Source organism: Protopterus annectens, chromosome 1.part1 (genome assembly GCF_019279795.1).
Source record: "Protopterus annectens isolate FY-2018-M chromosome 1.part1, PAN1.0, whole genome shotgun sequence".
In the NCBI taxonomy this organism is placed as follows: domain Eukaryota; kingdom Metazoa; phylum Chordata; order Ceratodontiformes; family Protopteridae; genus Protopterus; species Protopterus annectens.
Window position 1 is genome coordinate 845,984,679 of NC_056726.1, and position 23,440 is coordinate 846,008,118.

Below are 23,440 nucleotides of genomic sequence, written 5' to 3' on the forward strand. Positions count from 1 at the left end.
AGAACCAACTGATATTGCCAACATCCTGGCAGATAGGTTCAGTGCTAACTTTACCCCTCTCTCATCCCCTAAAGGGCCCATCTCTATACTGGAAGAATGCAAAGTGTCTATAATCATGGCTGCACAGGTAAAAGACACACTCTCCAAAGCCAAAAACACAGCATCCATGGGACCTGACAACATCCCAGGCTGCATTCTACATGAACTACAGAACGAACTGGCACCCCACCTAAGTACCATGTTCAATCATAGCCTCACCTCAGGCTTTGTGCCCACTAAATGGCGCACAGCAATGGTTATCCCACTCAACAAAGGGGAAGCCACCACGGACCCCGGGAACTACTGTCCCATTAGCCTGACGAGCCTGGTCTGCAAGGCTATGGAACGTATCATCATGGAACTTATAAACAATGACATTGGTAATCTCCAAACTCTGGACGCTACCCAGTTCGGGTTTGTAAAAGGCAGATCATGTCTCCTAAACCTGATAAACTTCTTTGAAGCGGTCACAAAAACTGTAGATGAGGGTAAGGTGGTTCACACAGCCTATCTAGATCTCGCCAAGGCTTTTGACACCATCCTCCACTCTAGAATTTTAGATAAACTCACTAAACTAGGTATAAATCCCTATGTCACAAGATGGGTTGCCAACTGGCTCACTGAGAAAACCCACACTGTGAAAGTAGCAGACTCCAAATCCACCTTCAGACCAGTGATAAGTGGAGTACCACAGGGTTCAGTCCTAGGTCCTCTCCTGTTTGGTATCTACTTCTCTGACGTACAGGCTAACACAGAAGGTCTTTGGCTAACAAAGTTCACAGATGACTGCAAACTAGGAGACATAATTAAAAAAAAACGATGTGGACATCCTACAAAAGGGCCTCACTGAGATAGACGCCTGGTGTCAAAGCCATGGCCTCAAGCTCAATGCACTGTCATCCCTTTGGGTAAAAACTCTGTACCCTTGAACTACCACATAGGCGGTAGTCTGCTTAACACCGAAAGAGTGATAAGAGACCTTGGGATACAGCTGGGCAGTAGTCTCTCCTTTGATAATCACATCGCCACAGTAGTCAGGAAATCCTTCTACGTGGCACACCATCACAAAAGGTTTCTCATCCTGGAAAAAAAGAGGTCATTGTTCCCCTCTCGTCATCACTCATTAGACCCATTGTAGAATACATCGCCCCTTTTGGTGTGTACCTCACAAGACATCTACAACAACTGGAATTGCCACAGAAATACCTCACAAAGAAGATTGCTGGCCTCAAACAGATGCCCTACGCAGACTGTCTCAAAAAACTCCAGATTTACTCTGTCGCATATTGCCTACTCAGAGGCGATCTCTGCCTAATATACACAGCTATGTCAAACCCAGAGCTGTTGGACCAGCTCCACTTAAAGAAATCCCAGTCCCTCCGAGCTACAAACTCTAGGGACCTAAACCTTGTCACCACAATAAACAGAACATGCTGGAGGGATAGATTCCTGTCCCAGAGACTTCCCATACTCTGGAACAAACTACCTATCTATATCAAAAAAAGCTCCTCATTAGCACTCTTCAAGAAAAATCTTGATGATTGGATGGGAGATCGGAAATTCACCCCGGGGATCACTTCTGTGGCTCTGCTTAACAGGGGCACAGGAAAATAATTTTCTTGGGTGGCAAAAGCCAGGGTACCGTTTGGCTAGGCTTATATAGGCCATAGGGCCAATAGCCTAGTACCTACCTATGAACCTATGGTGCAAAGAAACAATATCAGGTTGCAAAACAAAGACAGAAAGATAAAGAAGATAGTCAGACACCCTTCACAAGGGATGCCAGCAACAATCTGCTCACCAGTCCACAGGACATCAATGGCAGATGAAAGGACTATTTCCAGCATCTACTGAATGAAGAAGACCCCACAGAAGCTGTACTGCCCCAGACACCAACAATGAAAGAAGAAGAGAAGCCTATCCTAGAAGAAATAAGAACAGCACTAAGGAAATGAAGTCAATGAAAGTGGCAGGCTTAGATGAGGTTACAGCAGATATTAGAAAGATGCTGGATGAGAGAAGGAAGAAATGACTTCTGAGGATACTCAAAGCAATATGGACAGAAAGCTGTATCTGATATGACTGGAGAATAAGCATACTAATGCCAGTTATCAATAAGAAAGGGGACATTCTCAACTATTGGTAGTACAGAGGAATCAAACGGCTGTCACACTGTATGAACGTTCTGGAGACAGTGACTGATAAGCAAATATGATGGGTAGTAGAAAGTAAAATGGAAGATGAGCAGTTCAGATCCAGTTCAAGATGCAGCACAACTGACCCAATGTCTGCAGTGAGACAGACAGTTGACAAGAAGATAGAGATGAGGAAAGATTCCAACTGGGCATTCCTAGGCATGGAGAAAGCATATGACAAAGTTCAAAGAAAGATGATTTGGGTAGTCCTACAGTGGCCTGAAGTCCCAGAAACATTGGTAGAATTAGTGCAGGCTATGGATAAGGACCCAATAAGAAGTATGAACAGCATTCAGTCTCAAAGAGGGGTTCTCAGTGGGAATGAGTGAGTGTGCAACAGCGTTCAGCTCTGAGCCTACTGGTGATGGACTATATTAGCAAACAAGCTGGAGAGAACAGATCAACAAAGTTGTTGTATGGATACGATGTGGCATTACATAAAGACTCTTAGCAAGAACTTCAGCAAAAGACAGGGTAATGCAATGCAAAACTGAAGGCACATGACATGAAAGTGAGTACAGACAGGACACTTGTAATGGCAGCAAACTGGAGAAATCAGAAGAAGCTGAGAATTGAAATAAAGGGAAAGTAGTGGAACAAGTTAACAGCTTCAAGTATCTGGGAAGGTTGGTTGAGCAGAAGAGCAGTCTGAATGAGGAGGTCAAAGGTAATATCAGAGGGGCTGCAGCCAAATGATACAGAGTGTCAGGGGTAGTATATGACAGAAGAATGCTAAAGAAGCTGAAAGAAAGGTGTACAAAACAGTGGGGAGACCAGTACTACTGTATGGCGCAGAAACCTGGGCAATAAAGGCAGAGCAATTGAGGAAGACAGAGGTGATGGAGATGGATGGTAAGATGCATTCTGTAAGAGAAACAAAGAAATTAGGACTTCAGAGCAGAAGCCCAAGTAGTTCCAACTGCTGAAAAGGTCAAAGAGAGCGGCTTGCGAAGATTTTTTCCTCAAGTGGATAGTAAATGTTGGAGGTGTGACAGGCAAGAAAGAGGGGGCTGGGAACATAATTTCTGGAGGTGTGATGAGCTGGCAGACTTTTGGGATTACCTGGGGACCGCTCTGTTGGAGATGCTGGCTGAGTGGATTGGACTGACTGGGGAGATGATTTTTTGAGTTATGCCACAGAATCAGAATTGCCTAGACATAGTAAAGCCTTGCTGAGTCTAATTATGGTGGCTGCCAAAAATGCAATTACTAGAAAATGGGAATCAAAGTCTAAACCAACTGTATTAAATGCAGTGAATATAGTAACAGAGATAAAACAACTGAAATCGGGATCTTTAGAAAAGGGAAGGAACAAACTACATACAAAAAAATGGGAATTGTGGGAACAGTATATGCAGAGCAGGAATGAAGTTTAAGAGGCAAGATTTGAATGAGCTATAAAATGCTTAACTGACAATGACTAGAAGGTTTATAAGTGATTTATAATGTTTACAACTACAGTTGTTTCAATGGTGTCTGTGACGTAAACTGTTTGCAACTAAAGTGATATCATTTTGCATGTTTTATATAAATGTAAGATTGCCTTTGTCATATGTGAAAATTTAATAAATATGTTGGGGGAAAAAAGAGCAGATTACGGTGGTTCAGACATGCATAAAGGCAAAAAAACTACCTGGTGAAGAAGATTTGGGACAGACAGGAAGAAGACAAGAGGAAATGAGGCCATCCAGCAAAGAGGTAGATGGAATGTGTGACAGAAAACCTGCGACGGTCAGGCATGAGTGTCAAAAAAGGTGGGGAAGTGGCATTAAATAGAGTTGACAACAGTTGACAAGACACACCAACCTCAGAAAAATGGGATGAAAAGGAGAGGATAATGTGATGATGAGTTGAAGGAATTTGTGTGGGAGGGGAAGAGGGCAAGAGTTAAGTGGGACATGTTGCTCCTTTCAATAGAACAGCGTAGTTTAGGATTACCCAATTTGAAGGGATACTTAGAGCTACACAGTTAAGGATCTGATACATAACATAAGCAGATGGTTATAATTTAAAGTGGAATGGGATGATGATGATGATGATGAAGCAGGGAGGAAGTTTAACAAATAACGAGATAATTTGATTTTGGATGCAGATCCTTAAGGAGAATAATAACCATAGAGAATTTTGTATCATAAAGTAGCAGAAAGTATTCTAAGAATCTAGCCAATATGAGAATGGAGAAAGGAGATTTTGCCAATAAGGATAACTGCAAGTAGGGCTACAGAAAAGAGTTAAGAGGGGGTTGGAATTTAATGGAGAAAACTGGCAAAGGAACCAAGGTATTAAGAGCAAATAAGTTGAGAGGGATGGGTAAAGTGAGATGAGGCCAAGAGGATGTTTGGACTGCAACCTACAAATTGCTTTCCCTACCAGAGGACTGATATCGGAGTATAAGCAAAGTGAAAGGGATAGGGGAATCTTAAGTGAAAGAACTACTCTGGTAGATTCTTTAGTTGAATCTAGAACAGAAGCAGTAGTAGTTAAGACTGGATAATTAGTACATACTGCATGATAACCATAAGAATCAATCTGAGGCGGCTAGAAAAAATTGGGAAAAAGAGACTAGAAAAGCAATTTACAAAGGAACAAAGGGAGGACATATACATGGCTCCCAATTACACAATACAGTCCAGAATGCTTAGAATTTTGCTTGGATGTATTTGCATAAGTATTTTATACCCCAAACAGACTTAAATATTTTTCTTCAGGTAGATGCCAAATTTTAGAGATGTGATGGGAAGAAGGAAGTAACTGGGAACATATATTTTGGGAGTGCAATGAGTTGGCAGATTTTAACAATTCTCTACAGAGTAATCTGTCAAAAATATTGGGTAAGCAAATGGCTGCAACTAAGTACATGGTTATTTTGAGCTGTGATACACGATCTTAATTGCCTAGACACAGTAAGGCCTTACTAATTCTGCTGTCAAAAAAGCAATTAGTAGAAAAAATAAATCATAGTCTACACCAACTGCATTTGAAGTACTGAATATTATAAAAGATATATATAAAAAAAACTTGAATAGGGATCCTTAGAAAAGGGAAGGAGCAAATTACATAGAAACAAATGGAAATTGTTGGAACAATATATGCAGAATAATTTTCAGGAGGAGGAGTGCGGTTTAAGGGAAGTTAGGAATTCAACAATTTAATGTTTGACTGAAGTTAATTACAAGGAAAGAAAAGATGTGATGCATAATGTATGTAAATAAAAAATATTAATATGGTTTGTATTTTTCTGTTAATAGACTGCCTATGTCTTAAGTGATATTTTAATAAAGGTATTAAAAAAGAAAGGGAATTTTTAGTTGAAGTTCCTTAGTCCATGACTACATTTTTGTTTTGTAGTAGTATGTTGTCTATACAGTATGTTGAGCAGAGAGACTGTCTACCAAATGTGACAAATACTACACTTTTTAGCATTTAATTTGAAGCTATTTTAGTACACTAAGAGTTTTAATAAGGAGTGTTAATTCTGGAGGGTTTGCGTGTCAGAGAGTGATTTAACAACTCCCTATTTACAGTAATTTTCCAACTTTGTTAGCCAGAGGTCTTACCTCTCTGCTTTGAGAATGAAGAAGTAAAAGCCAACAAAAAGATGTCTTGGCACCAAGTCCTGAGAAAACCTGCTGTTCCCTTTTCTACCTTCTAATGTGGTGCCTGCATGTTGCACTGCCTGGGTTATGCCATTCAGCTAGTTTGCTATCCATCTTTCCATGTATGGATCAATTTTCAATGCATTTAGCTACATATGATGCCAGCATGGGGACATGTTGTGGAATACCTTGGCAAGATCAAGATACACCATGTGTATTGCATGGCCACCAGCTACATTTTCTGTAACTTTTGTGAAGAAATTTACCAGATTCAAGAGATAAGACTTCATCAGAATCGGTTAGTCATACCCCCTCATACCTAACTAAATATAATTACATAGTCACATGCAAAACGAATGTCATGTTGAACTTGGAAAAACTTCTGCAGGTATGAAATTATGCATATATAATAAAATTGTTCTTCAATACACAGTCAATAATAACTTGGTCAATTAAAATATTTTATAACACAATCAACATTTCTTTGTTTTAAATATTAAATAATTGTGTAAACAGAGGGATGATTATGAGACAGAATTTGAGCATTCATATGATATAAAATGTGGCAACTTTAACTATTCCTTCTATAAACACTCTCTGGCTTGTCACATTCTTTATTTTGGAAAAGGTTCCCATACACTAAGGGAACTAAGATTAGATTATAGGAAAGCAGTGTATCAGTCGCGGTGGTACAGCAGTAGCGTTGTTGCCTCACAGCAAGAGCGTCTCCTGTTCGATTCTCGGCTGGAGTGCCTTCTGTGTGGAGTCTGCATGTCTTCCCCGCGGTCAAGTGGCCTCTGAAAGACATGCATGAAAGGGCGTGCCTTCGCTGAAAGTCGGGCTGGCAACTCGGCACCATAAAAATCTACTGCCATTCATTAGCGGACCGGAGTTCCGCTGTGGCGACCCCTAACCGGGAAAAGCCAAAAAGACTTGAGTGTATCAGTTACCTTTGAATGCTGCTTGCCAGCCTGGACTAAATGATAAAAAAGTGGTAGGGTTAGCATTCTAAGCCTGAGAGCCATAAAACTATTAGAATGCTGTTGCACTGTTTTCTTAAGATTTGTTCTGAATATATTTTTTTCAGATGCATTTTTGTTTTATAACATTATACAACTAAGTCATATTTGTAACAACTAAGTCATATTTGTAACAAAGGAATGTTGAGTGTGGTATAAAATGTTTTAATTGACCACAATGTTTTTATTGAGTCTGTGCTGGAGAACAATTTTATTATAAATGTATATTTTTATAACCATGGAAGTATTTTTAAATTTTATGTGACTTTAGTTTGTCATGTGACTAGTCCATTTCATTCACACGCGTTTGTATTTCTATTTAAGTTGGCATGTGATTACTTCATTACATCTAAATAGGTTTGAGGGCCATGACTTACAGATTCTGATAAAGTCCATTTAATATTTGTTGGACAAAGTGCTTAACTGAATAGTAAAATAATTTATACTCTTAGTCTGAACATGTGTTTACTGTTTTATTGTTTTATTTTGGTGGAATGTGAGTACACAGGGCTTATTTGTGCTATTCGTTAATCGTGGTAGCAGTTTATGAGGTCAGTTATAAAACACTCCATGACTTTGCAGATGAGGCTTGTAAGGCTGACACCAAGGCTGGTTGTAAGGCCACCCTTGTGGAAGGATACCAGTACTGTACTGTGGCACTCATCAAGGCCAAAACTAGTAGTTTTGGCACTCATCAAGGCCAAAACTAGTAGTTAAACTTAGGTTAAATAATTTGAGTGGGTCTGCAAGGACGTTTAGTATTGCCAATTATGCAATTAGGAATAGTGTCATGTCCCACGCTGGAAGTATTTTTGGCCTTGTTTGGTATTTTCAGTAAAAGATCTTTAGAGGTAACTGGGGAAGTAAGGAATTTCAGTATTATAAATGTTTGGATAGAAGCCGTGCGGATGAAGCTGAAAAATTTATTTGCTAGGTTGCTGGCAATAGCTGTCGACCTTATGAATAAGTTCAGATCAATGTAGGCTATTGTCTCTTAATTTCTAATTTACATAAAGAATGATTTATAATTATCTTTGACTTCAGAGGCCAGCCTAAAAATTCACGGAAGCCTTTAATGGAACTGATAGTATTTTTCAGTTTATTTGTAATGCTTTTGATATTTTTTTCTTGAGAAGAGGGGTTTTGGGTCTGTTATATAATTTAAGGAGCCTCTTTCATTTGCTGTAGAGTTTATTTATGGTAGTGATTTATTTTTGAATTTCCCATTACACTTGGTTCAGGTAGACATTGCTAGCTCTATGTATTTTTTTTCTAAATGGGCACAGAATTTCTTAGTGAAGTTTGCTGCTGTAACAAGGTTAGGGGTGGTGAAGTCATAAGTGAATTTTGATATTTCATCAAAGAGTAGGTTTTAGATGGCATGTCTATAGCCTTTAGTTTGGCTGTTTTTGTTGTAGGGGCTTTTGGGAGTTTAAAGGAAAAAGTCACAAGCTTGACATCAGACTTCACTGGGGATGTACATTCCAGAAGAGAATTGCAAGGGGCTGCCATATCTGTCAGAATCAGGTCAAGAAAACTGTGACCTCTAGTAGGTTTGTTTACCAACTGTTCAAGAAAGCTTTTGTTTGTAAGATCTAGGACATTTTGGACATATGCTGCAAAGAAGATATAGCTGCTCCAATTATCCCACCAACACAAACGACTGCCAAGGAAGCTGAAAAGTAAAGTGCACAAAATAATACTGTAACCAGTACTACTGTATGGTACATAAACCTGGCCAGTGAAGGCAGAGCAGATGATGAAGCTAGAGGTGATAGATATAAAGTGCCTGAAATTGGTGGAAGGGTGCACTCTGTGAAACAGACGATGAAATGAGGACATCAAAACAAAAGCCAAAGTAGTTCCAATTGCAGACAAGGTCAAAGATAACAGTTGATTCCAGGCAGAAAAGCAGAAGACAATCTGGTGAAGAAGATTGAGGAGAGACAGAAAGAAGACAAGAGGAAATGAGGCCATCTAGCAAAGAGATGGATGCATTCTTGGAGAGAAAACCTGCGAAAGCCAGACATGATTGTTAAAGAATGTAAGAGAGTGGTATTGAGTTAAGAAAGATGGAAACAGCTGAAACAACACCCCAACCCTACGTAAAAATGGGAAAAGGGGGTTGTTGATGATGACAATGATGGTTTTGTGTACTTGTATGTCAAAAGCACTGTTATGTATAACACGTGAGATCAACAGCTTTCAATCATAATGGCTACTGTGTTCATATTATCATACTATGTAAATGGCTTTACAGGCACAGAAAAAAGCAAAGAGTTTTGAATTATATTAAGAGGTATAGGATGCAAATAGTAATGTTGCAGGATACATATGTGGATAGAAATGAGCATGTGAATTTGAAAAAGAATTTCAGGGTGGACATTCAGAATAACAAAGGACAAAGGAATAGGAGAGTAATAACAGTAACCAGTACTGGCAAAAGAGGGGAAAAAGATAATAATGGAAGATTTGTGGTAGTACTTTGTTACTGGCAGTGAAGGACGATTATGCTGGCATGTACTTTTATTCCAACTAAAACTGGTATTATGGAGCGTGAGAGAATTTTGGTAGTAATAACCAGTTTTCAGCAGGAAATATTATTTATAGATGGGGATTACAACTAGATTTGCATTATTAAGTATGCACTGGGGACCAAGAAGGGAAAATATCACAAAACAGAATATATTTCTCAAGAAATATATACAGCTGTTTGGTATGGAAGCTGTGAATTTATTAGTGGGAACTCAGACATAATTTACATATTACTCCCAAAGGTAAAATAAATGGGCCAGACAAGACAGAAACTACATCTCAAATGAGTATGTGTATTTAACTGAAAATTTTGACACGTATCCAATAACTATTCCAGTTAAAGTACCAATAAAGACTAAGACAGACATGCAGGATAATGAAGTAAGATGAGACAGTGGTGCTTCCCACTTACATGTTAAAGAGAGAGGAATTTAAGGACTGGGTAGTGGAAAACATTTAATAAGGGAAGATACAAATTTCATCAGAAGGGAGAACTACTGAGTGGGATAAAATAAAAATGGATTTTAAAAACAAGGTAAGAATAAGAGAGAAGACAGTATGGGAAAATTAACAGAAATTACTTTGAGGGGTTCACAAAAGTTAAGGTATTACAGAACAATGAGAATCTCACAGAAGAAGAACCACCAATGCAATTTGCTAATGGAAAAATAAAGGCGTATTTCTTCCCGGGCCTCTGCTGAAAATCGACATATATGCAGTTGAACTATCCTGGTTAACAAATGTAAAATAAAATAAAAAAAAAAAGAATGTTGGGAAGAGGGGAAGAAACCTGTGGAAGTATGCAGGAGTCTGATATACTGATGTTCCACTACCATTTCTTTTAAAATGTGCATGTGGATACTTTTTACAACTTAATTTACTGTTCAAATCTTTTGTTTATAATTAATCTCCATTCCTTTTTCCATAACCCATAAAGCATTTCTCTTTTTTGGTTAATATGAATTCCTTCAACTTACCCTCATGCTATTTGTTATTACATACCATTCTTTCTGTAACAGCACTTCAGCTCTATGGTATCAATACACAGATTCTCAGTGACACGAATAAAACTGAGGGATCCGTCCAGTCGTCCAATTAGTACACTTTCTGAGGCATTTGTATCTAAGGATGCAGCAGTGGCATATGTGCCAGTGGATGGAGTATTGGAGGCATCTATAACATCAGCCCAACAAATAGCAGTCACCCAAGAAGGTTGACATTCTACTCGTGACTGTGTATCTAAAACAAACAAACAAGAAAACTGGCATTAAAATGAATTTGAAATACATGGCAAATTTTCAAGACTCTGCATTACCCTCTTGAGATCCACAAATGTTAAATCAGACCTCTTCTGTATCTGTACCACACGTAAGTCTTCTTCATTCCCTCACTATTCCAAACTGCTCTGTGTTGATCATTCCATATTTTATTGGCACTTGATTGAACAGGTCATTTTTACACTATCTGATCTAGGCTTCATTTCTGAATGGTATAATACTAACCTCTTCTTTCCTGTCATGAGGCTTAAACACATCACATATTTGCCTCTGACTGTAGACTGTTAACCAGCAGCACTGCATAAAACCTACCCTCACCACCTCTGTGCGACTTTGAGATGATCACCTCTTTTAAACATTTTCATGCGACACGTGATATTTCCTTCAACTTCAGCTGTTGTATAGCTGACACTGGCCAAGTTAGAAAAGTTAGCTTTAGAATTTCTGAACTGCCTGTTGCCCGTTTATGAATCCAGGTTCTACTGTTTATGACACATGAAATGGCATTGTTAATGCAGACTGAAAATACACTGCTTACCCCTACTATGCCATTTAAATATTTGTCAGTTTCAACCAGGCTATAGCTCACTTATAGATTAATGTTGCACATTGTGCTTGACTAGTTGCCACTTCTGTAGTGAGAAGCTTGATTCTTGTCTTCTTAATTAGTAACATTCTTTATTCTGATGATAAAAAAACAAAGCAGCACTGGAAAGCATAACTGTAAAAACCAAGAAGCAAAAAGATAAAGTTAAGCTGGAATAACTAGTAGGACTTGGTAGGAACAAGTTTCACTTGTATTCAACAGTTAACAGTTTAGCTTTCTCATCCAAGTAAAGGACTTCTTCAAAACTGAGTTCAAGTTGAGTACAAGCGCGCGCGCACACACAGTCACAAAACTATTTGTTTTTATAGATGATCATATGACACTCACTGACATTAGAATTTAATGATAGATGCTATTTAATTTAAAGTCATAAAAACAGCAGTAATAATAGTGAGCTCTCTCTAAAATATATCAATAGTATGAGATTTAAAATATAAGTCTATTGCTAAATTATGTTAGACAAAGGCCAAACTGTACATTAAACCCTGATGGGAGAATGGACATTCTCCAGCATGGTCTTAATGTACAGGTAATGACCACTGAAAAACGAGTCTGGCACTTCATGACACTATATTAAGCTGCTGTGGAGTTCTCACTGTAAGAAAGCTCATGGCTTCCATTTTACACGCAATTTTGCTGTTTAGTGAAAGTAAAATTAAAATAACTAGATAAATGTAGAAAAAAGTGTGTGTGTGCACTCAAGCACAAGTTTATGTTTCTGTCTATGTGTGTGAGTGTATGCATGCTTGAGTATATAAAAGCAGAAGTCAGAATGACAGTGAGAGCAAGACAGGGAAGTGGTTGCATTTCTCTACTCTCATCCTCTTAGTTCCATAAATCTAGACAAAGTCTAAAATAATAGTGGGACAAAGGCAAAAAAAATAGGGACAGATTTTAAATATTGCTCTTATAAAATCAGATAATTGCTAGAATAACTGTTTTAGCATGCACTTTCTGAAATATATAAAGTCTGAAATTCAAATGTATGTCATTATTTAGTGACGTCCACTCACAATGATTTGCCAACAAAACAAGACAGTCATGAGAAACAGAGCAAAAACATGCAGTAAAAATCTGGGCATTCTGTGAAATCTGGACAGAAGAGGTATGCAGGTATGAAACTTTTAATGGCTGTAATTATTATGTGTGTTTAATTATGTGAGTTTTAAATGTACAGCGCCTTCTGGTTGTATTTGTGTGTGTAATATTTTAGATGTAAAATACTTCCTGCAATAACAGTTATATATACTAAGCAAGTATGAAACATTAGTCAGAGCAACTATTAATCAAAAATATTAAAAAATACATATAGTAATTAAAAAAAAAAAGAAAAAATGTAAAATATAGCCCATTTTCTAAGTACAATAATGCCTTCCAGGGTGTGCATTATTTACACAATAACACGCACCCCCAGGTGGGCATTACTGCTTGCTTATAAACTTGCAGCTCTCACTTTTAAGACACTGGCCCTGACAGTGATCCTGCATCCAAGTCTAAATCTGAGGCATGTTCTCTGACCTTTATTCACAATTACTACGGCCCACCCCCTACAGTCAACTGATACATCTTACAAGAAGTCGGAAAAATAATGGGTGAATTTCACTGAATTTCAGAATTCTTTTAGCTTCTCTTTGGTCACCCTCCATATCTGCATCCTAAGAAAGGAGACCAAAGAGAACCTAAAATAATTCATATAATATTTTGTTACTTCAACATACTTTTTTGAAATTCACCAATTACTTTTTCAACAAAGAAATACATTTCCTAGATGTGACCATTTTGAAGAACAAAACTGCTAAAGTCTTCACATTAACCATATACAGAAAACTGACATTTTCTAATTCCTAACTTCATTACACAAGTAACCATCCACACACGCACACACACACACACACACACACACACACACACACACACACACACACACACACACACACACACACACAAGTCTGGTCATAGGACAACTGGTTAGATTAGCTAAGATAATATCAGGCTATCAGATGTTTTGACGATAGATTGAGGCTCTAAGCAGCGTGTTTCTGAACAGAGATTATCCCTTAAAAATGTTTAATGAGCCAAAGGATGAAACTGCCAGGGGTGTGGTAGAATGTCTGTGCCATTACATGGACAAACAAAAATGAGTGAAATGATAATGATTTGTGATCTCCTATTGAAAGGAATTTAGAAAAAGCTATGATCTTCAGTTACAGTTCGGACTCTGGGGCAACCAAGAATATTTTAAACACCAGTTGGTGGATTTTTTCTCAATTTCCAGAGATGAGAAACAGACTAGGGCAAAAATGTGTTTTATAGAAAATAAAAATTAGCATTTAAGAGCAGCTGGAAAAAAAAATCGAGGAAACATTATCCGGGGGGGGGGGGGGGGTAAAGGAACTTACAAATCTGGCTACTGCCATCAATGCAAATTTTTAGCCTACGGTAAAACTATTGATATAGTGGCAAGGAGGTGAACCATAAAAACAGTGACATACAACACTGGCAGTAAAGGAGTGCTCTACGTAGAGACATGTAAAAGCAGTACTTCCTTTCGTATAAAGCCAAAAGAAGTTTTAGATAAACAATGCATAAACACTGATATATATGATATAACTGAAGTAGGAGACTAATGAACTTTAAAGACAAGCTAGAATGCAGCACAGCAAGGATGTTTATTTTGCATCCTGGAAGATGCATCAGTTGACGCTACGGGTAAGTCATGGGAATTAAGACTTGAGGTCAAAGAACTTGTATGGCAGTTAGACTTCTATGCAGGAACAATGTCAGGACTAAAGGACTGTATTGCAGGAACAACCCAGGACTAAATGACTGGATTTCTATCAGCAGCATCAAAGAAATAATTGCTATACATATATAACATATTTAGCAATAGAATGATATCTTCAATCACAGCTTTATGCTATTGAGATATTTTTATATATAGTTTATCATTAATTTTGACTGTTTACATTCAATAATATCTTCTTTTTTTTTTTTTTTTTTACATTTAAGTTTTTAATATTTTTAAACTTGGTGCCTTTAAATTCTAATACAGTAAATTTCACACGATAATCTGTCTATACAAATAAGTAACTGCAAACTGCATTCAGTTCTGAAGAAGCCCTTTACCTGGACGAAAGCACTAAACTGCTAACTGTTGAATAAAATTAAAACTTTTTCCTACCCTACCCTACTAAAGGTCCCAGCATAACTTTTATCTTTTTGGTTCTTATTCTGATGACAACTGAAATCCTGCATCTGAATAAACAGACATGTTCACAGATACAACATAAACTTACAAATTTGTTTCCTCTTTTCTGGTACCAATCTAACTCCTACCCTTTCCTCCATAACTCATAGCCTACAATTACTGAAACCCACCCCTCCAACCACCATGCCTCTCTGGAAGTTGTCTTCAGAGAACATTCCTTGATACTGCACAGCTGACATGTGAAACTGGGGGAGGGGGCTTCTACTTATTAAGTCCTTCCTTCTTGTTCTTCCATTTGACTTCTTATATTTCCTTTGACCTTTAAAACAAAGAGAAAACATCCCCAACCTCCCTTTCCAATACAATATTTTTATGCCCCTCAATCACGGAATTTGTATTATGGATGAATTGCATAAAAGATATTTCCATAATCACTGTCAAGTCATAATTCTTCATACAGCATATTATCTCACACTGTGAGCTGTTTGTAAATGCCTTCCTGCTGCTGAAATGTACGGCTAGGATTTATAAAAAGGCAACCAACTACTCAAATATGCATTAGGCACTGAATGACACAAAGTCCAGGAAAACTGTGGCAAGAGAAGCCAGTGCTAATGGGAAATGTTACTCCCACCTACAGCTGGAACAGCAGTACAGCAAGGCAAACAACATGATGTTCATCACAATAAAACCAGGTTAAAGCACCTAAGTTAATCTCTCATGTACACAATATAGTGCTACATAGCTGCATCTCACACTCATCCAACACAAGCATGGAAGATTGATCACTATGAGTATGCACAGAAAGTGTCACCCCTAGTCATCACTCAACTGGGGATGAAATAAGGTAAACAGGAAATTAGGAACAGTGAGAACAGCAAGAAGAGTGAAATGCACATAAGCAACCACAAAGTATGACAAGTGAGGAGAGGATGGATATATTTTTTGCTTTTTTTTTTAAGGAAAATTTTTAGGAAAAAACTTCCATTTGTAATACAATGAAAAACAGAGTGTGGAGAAGATAACGAAGAAAAGCTATGGGTGTGATGCAGGGAGAAGGGCTGACATTGGGAGAAAACAGAAAAAGACAGACAAATGGGTTACAGACACACACAAGGTTGGGAGGACAGTAAGAGGAAGTCAAGTGATGATGGAGAAGGATGTACAACAAAGAAAGGGGAGTGACATTATCAGGGTAAGGAAAAACAAAAGTTATGTACCCACAAAAATGATGCAGCTGTGTTGTCCATTTTCATTCTTCCTCAAATGATGGGTCTTGGATCCCACTAAGCACTTTTACTAGACTCACAAATATAGCTCTCAAGATCCTCCCTTTACCCATAATGCCTAGTATACCCCAGATCAAGTCTGCTGCCTCAACAATAACACATATATGACATCATATTATAATGAAGAAATAAGATAAAGATACACAGACAGACTGGAGCTCAAAATAGGGAAGAGGTGAGTTCCCAAAAGGATATCACTTAGGCCTCACTAGAAAGAGAGGGAAGTGGTTTGGAGGGTAGGGAGTTGAAGAAAAATGAAAAAAAGACAACAGAGATGCATTGTTACGATAAGTACATAACTTTAGTATCTCATGTTCTCATTTTCATTCATCTCTCAACTGATGGAACAGAGTCCTCAGCTAGATGAACCCTGTGTGGTCCTCATGGAAAGATATTCCCGAATACAGCAGAGCCTAATGCTGACCTATTTTGGGAAAGTATGTTTAATAACTTGCAATATAATAAAGGTATGAGCAGTGGACCAAGTGGCAGCTGCACACCTATCATCTATGGACACACTTGACAAACAGGCAGATGAAGTGGCTACAGACCTTGTGGAATGTGCTTTGAAGGACTTGGGTAAAGATAAACCTCTTTATTTATAAAGATAGACAATCAGTTAACCATTTAGCCAGGGTCACTTTAGGAAGTGCTGTATCCAATTTGTTCTTGAAGGATATAAACAATTTGTCAGTTTTCCTGAAATCTTGTGTTCTGTGCAGATAAACACCTAAGCTGCCAATGTACATCCAAAAGATACAACATGTATTCTCCTTTGTTTGAGAATTTCAGAAATTGATGACCTGATTTAAGTTGGATTCAGAAGCCAACATAGGTAAATAAAGAAAGGTTTGTGCATAAAGAAAACTTATCCTTATGGAAGGTCAAGAATGGAAGACTTGTGGAGAGGGCTTGGAGTTCAGATACTCATCTAGCAGAGGTGATAGTGACCAGAAAATTGTTTTCCAAGACAAGAACTTCAGGTCAACCTTAGCTGAATGCTCAAATGTAGGTTGGGTAAAAGCTTGTAACAGAATAGTCAAATCCCAAAAGGGAGTAGGATCTTTTGCTGGGGGCCTGAAAAAAGGTACCCTTAAGGAAGGCCTTGCACAACTTTAAAGAAGCCAAGGAAGAATTATTCTCACCTAAGTGAAAATCTGAAATGCTTGCTAGCTGAACTTCAGTAGCAGAATAACTTGCCCCAATGTTAAAAATGGAGGACAAAAAACAGAACTACTAAAAGTGGGACAGAGAAAGGGCCAAATGTCTCTGAAAGGCTCAGACTGAAAATAATTTCCATTTACTTCTACAAATTTTCCTGATGGAAAGCTTCTAAGAGGATCAAAAAATCTGTCAAACTAGGGAGGAAAGCTTGGTCTGTCTAGCCATCACTGGAACTGGAAAAAACATGCGGTCAACTTGAGGATATTGATGTCTGGGTGCTTCATCCCTGTCAGGTGAAAATGAATGCCTGGACATGGCTACAGTATCCAAGGTGGCTAGAGAAGATGAGGCCAGAGGAAGGGAAACAAAATCTGTCAAGGCCAAAAGGGTGCAATGAGGATGGCTGTGCTCTTTAACCAGGATGCTTGCTTTCTTTTTTACACCTTTTACTGAATTATCACTTGTGACACTGGCAAATTAACATTTACATAAAAGTACTCAAACTGTATAAACAAGTTCACGTTTACAAACATTGTACTTCACATATATTGCTATACATCATATAATCTAAGCAACGTTACATAAATTATTCAATTCCTGCCTTTTTTTTTACAGAAACAGCTTGATTAAAACATCACTTATGATATAGATTATCATATATTTATATAAATGAAAACAAACCACACACACACAATCCCAGTTGCAAGCATTTTACATCACAAACCATACTGACATTCCCAGTTGCAAACATTATACAACACCTCTAATCTACCCAATCATCTTCAATCAAACATTACATAGCACATTTAAGTCCGTCTTTCTTTTAAACCTCATTCCTTCCCTCTATGTACTGTTCCCACCATTCCCATTTCTTCCTATATAGTTGGCTCCTACCCTTTTCTACAGATCTCAATTCCAGTTATTTTATCTCTGTTACTATAGTCACTACTTCCAGTAAAGCTGGTTTAGATTTTAATTTCCATTTTCTAGTTAACTGCTTTTTTCAGCAGCCATCATAATAAGACACAGCAATTACCATATCTAGGCAACTCCAATTCCTTATTACAACTCAGAAAAATTATCTCCCTCGTCACACCTATCTGCCCACCCAGCATCTCTGACAATGCACCCCACAGGGAATACTTAAAAGTCTGCCAATTCACCTCACTCCCAGAAAATTTGTTCCCAATTACCTCTTTCTTCCCTGTCAAACTTCCAACATTTTCTGTCCACCTGAGGAAAAATTATCTGCAGTCTACTTGGGGTATAAAAATATCTATGTAAACATTTCCAAGCAAAATCCTAAATCTACTAGATTTTGTTGCATATTTGGGAGACAACCTTATATCCTCCCATTGTTTCCTTGTGAATTACTTATCCAATCTCTCTTCCAATCCTTTCTAACCTCCTGTGATGGATGCTTATACTTATCATGCAGTATTTTATATGTTCTACTAATTATTCCTTTTTTAATGGTAGCTTCAGTTCTAGATTCTACTAAAAACTCTACCAGTGCTGGTCTTTCATTTAGGACCCCTCTATTTATTTCTCATTGCCTATACTCTGACATCAATCCTTGATAGGGAATGCAATCTCTAAACTGCAGTCCAAATAAATTCCTGGCGTCTTCCCATTCTATCACCTTTCCCTCTCTAGTTCTTTTCTACCAATATCTTTGATTCCTATGCCAGCTCTATCCAGTAAATTCCAGATCCCTCTTGCCTATTGTCTATATCCCTAATTACAATCATCTCTATCATCAGAATCTCCTTTTTTCAATCCTGTATTGGCTTAGTTCTTAGGATAATTTCTCCTACTTTATAGATATAATAATATTCTGTATGATTATTGTTATTCTCCTTAAAGGTCTGCATCCAAACTCCTAGCCTCACCTTGTTTCTTGAGCTTACCCTCCTGTTTCTTCATCATCCCTTTGTATGTTGAATTAAAGTTTTCTGCTTGTGCTATGTATAGGAGCCTTAACTGTGTAGCTCTGAAATGCTCCTTCAAATCAGGTAATCCCAATCTGCCTTGTCCTACTAGAAGAATCAGCTTATCCCACTTGACTCTTTTTGTCTTCACCTCCTGAATAAAGTCCTTCAGCTCTTTATTAACTGATATCCACAACTTCTCCTCTGGTTGATTAAAAATATGCCTGCCCTGTGTATAAGACTAATGGAGTTAAAAACATTTGAACTGCTCGTATCTTACTATCCATATAACAAAACTTCCATTTTCTCAGTTTTTGCATTATCTTTTGATTAGTGTCTTCCCACATAACCTTAGCTGCCACACCAGCATAATTTTTAATCCATACTCCTAAATACTTCATTTTATCATGTCCCCATAAATATGGATATTGCTGAACCAATTCATATATGGGTACATAATTTACCTCTCCTGCTTTTGTTTTAGTTTCATTAGTTTTGTATCACCAAAAGATCTGAAATGGTCTCAAAATGTTCCAAAACACTGTAATGTCTCTTTCTGGTTTTGTCAGGTATAAAATATCATCATCATCTGCAAATAGAGCCAACTTTTCTTGACTAGCATATCAATGATATCCTTGAAATTCTGAGTCCCTTATTTTCTTTGCCAATGGTTCTAAATATTATACAAATAGCAAATGGGAAAGAGGGCACCCCCACCTGGTTCCTCTGTTCATGCAGAAATTATCAGAAAAAACCCCACCCACTTTAATTTTCACCAGCAATTCCTCATATATCCTCCTAATCAACCTTATAATTTTTTCAGGAAATGCAAATCCTTCCATTGCCCTACTCAAAGTCCCTTCTTACTCTGTCAAATGCTTTCTCTGCATCAAGACTTACCAACAACAATGATATTTTCTTACATTCTGCTTCCCTCTGGATCATCAATGTTCTGTTAATGCTATCAAATGTTTGCCTCCCCTCCACAAAACCACAGTGATCCAGATCTATCAATTTTTGCATTACTTTTGTCATTCTTTTAGCCATTATAGACATGAACACTTTATAATCATGGATTAGTACTGAAATGGGTCTGTATGAAGCTGGATTTGATGGATTTGTACCCTCTAAGTATTACAACTATCACTACTTTCTTCAGGATGCTGACACTTCTCCTCCTCTTAAAATACTGTTAAACAAAATCTTCTATATCTTTATCAGTTTTTTCCCTCCTAGCTTCCAAACTTCCACAGGAATACCATCTACTCCTGGGGACTTTCCTGTAGATTGGTTATACATCACAGTTTTTTTCTCATCTCCTCCTATCCTAACTGTTAGAAATTGAGCCTCATCTACATCTAACCTTGGCATATTTAATTATTCCATAAGCATTTCTTTTCACATCTTTTCTTGCTTTCCACATTTCACTGTCTTATATAGACTTTCATAGAATCTCTGAAATATTTCTAATACCTCTATATGATCTCTTACCTTCCCTGTCATAGGCTCCCTAAGCTTGGTGACATCCCTTTCTACTTTCTGTTGCCCAAGTCGTTGTGCTAAAACTTTTTGTGCTCTACTGTTATTATCAAAAAACAGTTCCTTAACAGCAACCTTTCTCAACTCATGTATTTTATCACTGTAATCCCTTACTTTCTGATTAGCAGTCTGCAGCTGATCCTCTTCTTGTTCTGTGAGATTCCCCCATTCTGCAATACTTTAACATTTGTCAGTCCCTCTAAATAATTTTTGTTACTTATTAACCATAGCTCCTTTTCTTTTATTTCCACCCTATTTTTAAACTCTACCTCAATTTTATCCCACTCCCTAACTATATATTCAGAAGTGAGTTATATCCACTCAAATAGTTCCTGAATAATTTCGACTAACCATTCCTTAAATTCCTCTCTTTTCAACAGATAGGTGCAAAAGTGCCAGTGTCTCATTTTTATTTCAGTACCCTGTGTTTTTATTTTAGTTATAATTGGTGCATGATAGGAAACAGTTCAGTAAAGGTTTAAAAAATTATTTTCAATTAAATGCACATGTTCCTATGAAATGTAAATTCTGTCTAGCCTAGCCCAGTTTTTATATCTTGGTGAGTAATATGTCAATTCACTCCAAAATCCTATTACTGAATTCACATCTTCCATGCTAAATATTATCATAAATTTCTTCAAAAATCTGCCCTCCTTTATTACACTTTCCTTCTGCCCCCCCCCCCCAGACACATCTTTACTGCTGCAAATCAAATTCCAGTCCCCCAACTATAAGTAATATTTCTTGGATGAAAAATTATTTCTCCCAGAATTTTCTTAAGCTCCACTATAGCAGTTTTAGGTGGAATATAAATGCATACCAGTGTAATCCTCCTCCCTTGCCAGTAGCCCCTTAGCGCTACAAATCTGCCATTATTTTTTTTATCCTCTTCTGTCACTATTGGAGCTCTTCATGCAATTAATATAAGTACTCATTTTCCTTTGTCTCAGATATTCTGCTGAATGACCATCCTGAAAACCGCTCTTTATCAAATTCACATGTTCAGTTTTTTCTAAGATTGTCTCCTGTAACATAGTTAGTTGAACTACACATTTTTAATATCGTTCGCTATTGTTTTCTTTTTGTATTTATCTGTGAGACCACTAACATTTAAAGACATTACAAAAAGCATCAGCATTGTTGTATTAAAAAGTTATTATTCTGACCTTTTATGTATAACACCTTTTTGTTAAATGTCTAGTTCCAGCTTTTGTGTTACATGCATACATTGTTTGGGGGGGTTGAATTTTATATAGTTGTTTCTTGTCATATCCATTTGAGCCTATGTCACATGTTACAAAACTTTTTCTTTTCTTTTTGCTTTATTGAAAGCCCTCAAAAACTACCCCTAAAACCTATTAATTTAATACTACCACACAAAACTATGTACATTTTCAAATATTGAAATTTTACCTTCCTAATAGGAACAAATCTCCCAAATTGACAGCCACGCTGGAGTTAACCTAAAACAAAGGTTACCCATGCTAAGGCACATAGTGCAGCCTGCGCTTCTACTAAGTGCTAACTGGTTTTGCCTTATCTTTTTAGCTCTCCCAGCTGGGAAATTGCCTGAATACTTTCAGAGAACATTATGTCCTGGCCAGTTTCTCTTTTCTTTTTTCCGCAGCAAATCACTATCCACCAGACTGTAACAAATTTCTCTTTATTAGATTGCCTCCATGGAGATAAGAGAACCAGACAGTCAATTTCTCTATCACATTGTTTCCATTGAGATATGAAGGCCAGATACAGAATTGCTACTAAGCATGCATTCATGGTCCTTAATCCAGTCATTCCACCATGCAAGAATGAGAAAAAGCAATTACTTTTTCTTTTGTTATGCTCTTTTAACCAGGCTTTTTTTTTTACATTGCAGGGCCTATATTTCTAAAAGCTGAAGAAGGAGACAGAGAAGGCAGAAAGAAAGAAAAAAGAACAACAGCACCTACTTACAATCTCCATTACACTTAAATATAACTGAGAAAACTTTATAGCATGCAAAGAAAACCATACACCACAAAAATAATACTATTAAGAAAAAAATGTTTTCTTTACTTACAGATGACTTTCAACTCCCCCCCACAAAAGCATTTTTCTGAACATTAATGACATGAAGAAGGGCATATACATTAGAGTCCCCCACAAGTCCAACACATTTTGAAAAAGTACAATATTTTCAGATGTTCTTTTTCTGTCATATTTCACAAATGTAATTATGGCACTGTAATCCCACATTAAGTTACTGGTTTTATTACTCTTCATCTCCATCTCCCAAATCCTTTCTCAGCTTTATTTCCAACATACTCTTGATTCTTCTAGTCAACTTTCATGCTCCCTTCATTCTCTCCAACATGTTTATGCTCCCTTCGTTCTCTCCATTTTCATCTGAAACCGTGGAAAAGGTTTCTCTGTGGTCTTTACTAGCAGAAGAACAAGAAGCAGAATTTCCACCTGTTTCACAGCTCACTTTTTGTTGGACAAACTTTTGTATTTCCTCATTAGTATGTACTTCAACAAAAAATAATTTTGTTCCTTCCAGGAAGATGGCCCTGAAGACAACTGGATACAGCAATTTGAATCTCACACTTGTGTCTTGGCATTCCCTGAATAGTGGAATGAATTTACCCCTCTTCTGCCTGGTATACGAGTAAACATTCTCCATAAACACTCTGCTGTCTTCCACTTTTAGTATTTTGTCCTTGTACCACAGTTTTGTCAGAATCAACTTCTGCTGGTTGGGTTGCATCTTTACTATTAAAGGTCTAGGTTGCTTTCTCATAGCCAGGTTTGGTGCTCTGTATTTTGTTCCTGGCATCCAAGCAGTACACTTACTAGCTGGTTACTGAAATTTACCCATAAACAAAAATCTACAACCTTCTCTGTTGAGTTTCTGTTTTCAAGCTGGGAGAGCTAAAGTTAAGCTACTCCTCAATGTGCAGTCATCTTAGATAACCAGGATGTTTTCTGTAGAAATCTGGGGATGGGGATAATGGAGGTTTTACGTGTAAAGGAGACCAGAGGGCCAATCATGGACTAGAGCA

General features: G+C 37.5%; 1 protein-coding gene across 1 annotated transcript in view; it reads right to left on the reverse strand.

The window, feature by feature from the left end:
- LOC122815150 (probable E3 ubiquitin-protein ligase HERC1) overlaps positions 1–23,440 on the reverse strand; it is a 5,886,073-nt gene that overhangs the window by 1,702,743 nt on the left and 4,159,890 nt on the right. Inside the window, exon 54 of the mRNA XM_044087407.1 lies at positions 10,387–10,623. Coding sequence (XP_043943342.1) covers positions 10,387–10,623 — 237 coding nt within the window. The remainder of the gene's footprint in view (positions 1–10,386; positions 10,624–23,440) is intronic.